This window comes from Otolemur garnettii, unplaced genomic scaffold, assembly GCF_000181295.1.
Source record: "Otolemur garnettii isolate 467f Iridium unplaced genomic scaffold, OtoGar3 scaffold00004, whole genome shotgun sequence".
NCBI classification, from domain to species: Eukaryota; Metazoa; Chordata; class Mammalia; order Primates; family Galagidae; genus Otolemur; species Otolemur garnettii.
The window spans coordinates 16039879-16045878 of NW_003852399.1; the positions used below are offsets into that span (position 1 = coordinate 16039879).

Genomic DNA, 6000 nt, shown 5'->3' on the forward strand with positions numbered 1-6000 from the left:
CCAAGGACCATAGCTCAGTTAGCTGAATTGCAGGGTCCACGTGAGAAGGCATAGGTAATAATTGGAAAGGGAGAGTGGGATCACATGTAAATGGGGGTGTATGGCAGTCTCTGGACTTTGACCTGCTGAGAGGAGGTATATTTTAAGCAGAAAGAGCAAGATAAAATTTGAAATTGAAAAATATCATTATATAAGCTTATTGCCTGACTTGGGGCAATGATCAGACTGTGTAAAGTTTGTTGTTAATTCCAACATTAGGCTTAGCTCAAATCCACTTGGCAAACAACACTGCTACAGCTAAAGTGCTGAAAGAAAACTTGTACCACACAAATGTTAGCCCAAATTTGAGTACTGAAAGCCAAGCCTTGGTATATTTTAAATTTGAAGATTAAATCAAAGACTAGTTTCCATGTAAAATGAATCCGTTATTGGGTAGCTAGCTCCTGGAGTTTGGTATTATGGTTAAATATTTTGCCCCTGAACGTAATCCTAGAAGAATATTTTATTGAAATACTTATTGGAAAAATAAATATGTTCCATTTTCCCGTATATTTGAATAGAACATTCTAAACTGATTTTTATTTTATGTGTTTCAGTATCTTTCCTTAAGATGAGATAATCAATTTGAACATTTAAAATTATGTATAATAGAATGCATATTTATAAACTGTATGTGGGATGAATGCATTCTGACCCTCAGCACACACCCCATCCCACATATAATAATCCTCTTCATTTTAATAGAATGTTTTTGAATAGTGTGGGCAGCAAGCAAATTATAAAGAAAAAAACCAATGGCCTTATGTACTAGTTTACCTGGGATGGTCTCAATTTGCACCTTTTGTCTAGGATAATTATTAACAATGCCTCCTTTCACATGAAGAAAGTATTTTAATCTAAAAGAAAAATTACATGTTCGCCATCTTTACACTATGGGCAATGACAGATGGCTGTAAATCCTAGCTGTAATACACAGTAATTGACTCTAGAAAGAAAGCTCACTTTGGTGTCTTCACTTACAGAAGTAGAGAAGCTTTACCATGCACTGTTGTCCTGAGGAATAAATGTAGAGCTGACTTCATGAATGGGAAGCCCGTGCAGTCACAAGGGCTCCAGGCTAAGAAGTTCCCCTCCTTGGTTCAAGATGAACTTTGAAATTTCTACTTGTTCAACAAGTCCCCACACTTATGTAGTTAGTCCCAATTAAATGAGAAAGGTGCTAATTTAATCCAAATTATCTTCCTTAATTTTTCTATTCTATATTCTGTCCTGATTTGATTTCACCAAATAAGGAATCATTTATAGCCATTTTAAACAAACCAAAATAGTAAAATATCTAAAAATTTCTTTTTAATATAAAAGACAAATCACTTTTTAAAATTATACATTATAAGCCCAGTAATATTTCTGGCAGAAGGCTTTGCTACCCGTTCAATTGTTGAGAACTTAAATTATTAGTACATTTTAAAGAGCATTCGAAGTCATTTATTACTTGACGTGGTTTTTTGCCTTTTGGGGTGGTGTGTTTTGCACAATTTACTTAAGTTGCTAAAATGATTTTGAGATCATAAAAGATACTCACAAAATTAAGAATAGTCTCTCTGGATTTTTACATATAAATGTTGTTCTGTATCTGTATAGATTTTGTGACAATGGGACCAGATAGATATTCCAACCTTTTTAAAATTTCTTTCTAATTTTCTAGCTTACATAGATATACATGTCATTACATCACTATTAGTACTTATACTTAAAATATTCATAAATATAACTTAAATTTATTGAGCTACCAACACTGTGCTAAATGTTCACCTTGTACTATCAATTAATACGTGTATGTGGATTTATGTAGACACACACTCAAAATGTACTCTACGAGGAAGGTATTATTTTCATTGTAATAGTAACAACATTGAGATTTAAAGAGAATAAAATAACTTACCAAATCTACATCACTAGGAAAATATAGAGCTAAATTTTGAAACTAAGACTCCAATTTTTAATATCTGACCTCTTAATCATTGCACTGATATTTTACAAGCTGACATCTACAAACATATTTTCAAACTTTCCTGATTTTGTAAAATAATTTAAGACTGTTTGCATTCTGTTGTAATAATCCAAACGATAAAAATAAATGTGTGTTCTGGATCATCTGTTTGACCTGAATTATATTGGTCTTCATATCCCCCACAAGCTTATCTAGACTTTAATAAGCTAATAAGAAATAGATAGGCAAATTTAAAGGTAAACATTTCCCAGTTATTAAAGGATGCACGGCGTCATGTTATGATATATAGACAAAAAGTTTCTCGGCAGTTCACAGGGGCATACAACCAGGGAAAATTGAGTCATTACACAGCATTGTGTAATTAAAGACCTAGCAAATTCCAAAAGTGTGTACTCTAGCAGCTGGTTCCTGATCCACATTGCCAAGAGCTATTTCATTTTAGTAATACAAAATTTTATGCTACATTGGATACATGTTGCTATTTTTAATTTGATTGTTTTTGTCATTTGTTCCCATATTTGTAAAATTGTTTTGGAAATGTTATTGTGTACAGCTAGAAGCACAGGATATACCTATATTTCTTTGAACATGTTTAAGTAACATCTAAATAAAAAATAATTTAAATCAATCTTAGAAGTCTACAATTATTTTTTACTTTTACTTTAAAAGGAATTTGGAGGAAACCTCTATTGTGTATTATTCCTCTTGTGACTGGTTGACTGTTAGCATCACACCATTAGTTTTTATTGTTTTTTCACACAATGTTGATATACTAACTGCTTCTTCTTACTCATTTTTATTTCCTCATTAGGCTTTTTTCTTTTGCTTTATTTTTGTTGATGTTTTAGCCCTTAAAAGGTAAAGCCTTCATTATCCTTCACTTTGTTGTCTGTTTCCTCTGTTCCCATCAATCTTTATTTTTTAAATCTTACTTCTGGAAAATAATGGCGTGCTTTTTTTCTTTTTAGTAAAATCTTTAAAACATAAGTATTCCCACCCTATGGTTTGGTAATATGAAGCAGGTGATTAGATAAGATAGAAAACTGAACTCATTTGATTTTTGAAGCATATTTAAGAATTATAGGGACTTAAGTTTGGTTTTGCAATGTCACTATAAGCTTTGTATATTGCAATAAGTTAAAATTGAAGTAAATCTGTTGAGAAATTTTCAATTCTTCCTAAATGATGGAATACTTCCTCAAATATTAGAAAATTAGTCCAGGAGGATTAGCAGTGCCATGTATTTATTATGAGAATGGCTTTTATTTTTAAATTTCTTGGATCAAGAGAATGTTGAGCAATGAGAGAGAAAGGAATCACAAAAATAAATAAATAAAAGAAAGGATCAGATTAGAATCAGTCAAGAGCAAAATTAAGACATCTTTACCTTTTATTATACTTTAAAATAGTTAGATTATAAATTTAAAAGTATTGAATGAATCAAGACATCCTCAAATTCAAAATACATTAAAACATTTTGCTCTCATCCTTTCTCATACTATTCTTTTATCCTGGACAAAAATTACTGAAACTATTGTATATTTCCACTTATACACACATGTCCTGTCCACAGGCTGTAGTCCTTTCTTCCCAAATGTCATTTAAGGAGATAAAAGATCACCTACAACACACAGCCATTCTTTATATTATTTTCCTGTTAGGCTCTAGGTAAAATAAAATGCATTACACTTCCATACATGACATTACTTGAAAATGATAATGCTTTCTATTAAACTGTACTTCAATATTCTGTTTTACCTGCAGCTGAATGTGGTGCGTCTGCAACAAATAATGAAGGAATTTTGCTCTCTCCAAATTACCCGCTCAACTATGAAAACAACCATGAATGCATTTATAGTATTCAGGTTCAAGCAGGAAAGGGAATCAATATTTCAGCCAGGACATTTCATTTAGCACAAGGCGATGTTCTTAAGGTAGGTGAACTCAGACAAACCTGTGTTTTGATCATTTTTAATCATCAAGTGTACATTAACAAATAAATACACACACATATGTGTCTATGTATATATAATCAACCACAAGTATTATGTATGTGTATACAATCAACCACCAGTTTATTCTACCATTCATAGACATAAATTATACATTAATTCCCATTATTCTATTATTGTTTACATTGAAATAAGTTCTGTTTGCAATATTTATTTATTTTAAAAGGTAAATTTTTATTTTATGGCACATAAATTTTAATGTTCAAATAATACCAAATAAGAAAAATTTTATGTTAAAATAATTAACTCATGAATGATTTTTTTAAAAAACATGGTGATTTATTTTTTATTTTATCCTGATGCCTGTTATGTAACTATCTCTGATGATATGTGAATAATTTTTTACATTTATAGCTACAAATTAATTACATGAATATGTTAACTTCATAAGTCAGTGTGTATAAATTTAAGAAAAAGATATACTTATTGCTAATAAATATTTGGTATAAACATCATTAGTTTATTTTAAAAACTTATGCATCCTACTTTTTTAATAAGATAAAATTTCGGCAAAAAATATTTTCTGATTTATAATTTTCAGTGTGTTTTGGTAAAATATAGTTTATGTTTATTATTTGAATACAAATAAAGAGAAATGTTTATAAAATCCCACTAAAATGTTTTAAAAATAATACTTATATTTTTCCTAATTAACGTTTTCTTAAGCCAGGTAAGAAATTCGATACACAGATCTGAAAAAATAATTCTAATATCCCAGAATGGGTGGGAGGGGAGATTCTTTTTTCAATTTTAACATTGTTGGTTATTATCTTCTTTTTATTTTATTTATATTCTTATTATTTTTTGAGACAGAGCCTCAAGCTATCCCCCTGGGTAGAGTGCTGTGGCATCACCGCTCACAGCAACCTCCCACTCCTGGGCTCAAGCAAGTCTCTTGCCTCAGCCCCACAGGCGCCCGCCACAACGCCCAGCTATTTTTTGGTTGCAGCCATCATTGTTGTTTTGGCGGACCTGGGCTGGATTTGAACTCACCACCTTAGGTGTATATGGCTGATGCCTTAGCCGCTTGAGCCACAGGCGCAGAGCCATTATCTTCTTTTTAAAATAGTATCATTTGCTGATAATCATTGGCTCCCTATCACAAGTTTTATTATATGCTTGTAAAATCTGTACAAACTTTAGAGAAATTTTGCTGAAGTACATCTAGAGCTATAGAATTTTAATATTAATCGAGGACCAAAATATGCATTTCTGTTTTCTGCACCTTTACCCAACAGGCAACAAAATTCACTACATAAAATTCTTTCACCTCCAGTTTATTTGAATTTCCTTGTTAAAATAAGTTAATGTCTGCTAAATTGGAGTCAACCCTGAGATTACCAGGCTGTTGCTACATAGAACTGAAACAGTGGTTTTACTTTCATGTTAACCGTGCGGGAAATGTATCAATGCACAGATTCGATCTATACACTGGTCTAGCTACTAATCGCTATAACACAGCACAATAGTAAACATGTGTTTAAGAGGTAAAAGTTGTGAGATGCTTATTAACACTTGCCACCAAGGCCTAACATAGTCCTTCCCAAACCATTTCTTCATGATGCTAAAACGGATCCATTACTTTCCTATATTTACTGTGCTTATTAATTGAACAATCAATTTGGAATAACAGGCACGACTTTTTTAGTATTAAAATAGCCCTAATTTGTTCCTGAGAGTGTTTTCTAACTAAGGTCACTAACGTGGAGCAAGTCCACGCACATCTGTGACATGCGTTATTTTGAGAAGGGTGGGACCTCAGTAATAAATGACAATGTAAAGGGCTATGATGGTAAGTGATAAAGGAAAGGAGGAAAAACTCACTTTAAGGCTTTTTAGTGGATTTCTTCAAATACATATGTTTCTTTCATAAAAGGGAAGGATAAAAGATTATATTCCCGGCTCGGCGCCTGTGGCTCAAGCGGCTAAGGCGCCAGCCACATACACCTAAGGTGGCAGGTTCGAATCCCCAGCCCG

General features: G+C 32.1%; 1 protein-coding gene across 2 annotated transcripts in view; it reads left to right on the top strand.

The window, feature by feature from the left end:
• Window positions 1-6000, top strand: part of CSMD3 (CUB and Sushi multiple domains 3) — a 1080374-nt gene that overhangs the window by 760003 nt on the left and 314371 nt on the right. For both annotated transcript variants that reach the window (XM_003782396.2, XM_003782397.2), the window contains one exon: window positions 3776-3945. In XM_003782396.2, coding sequence (XP_003782444.1) covers window positions 3776-3945 — 170 coding nt within the window. The remainder of the gene's footprint in view (window positions 1-3775; window positions 3946-6000) is intronic.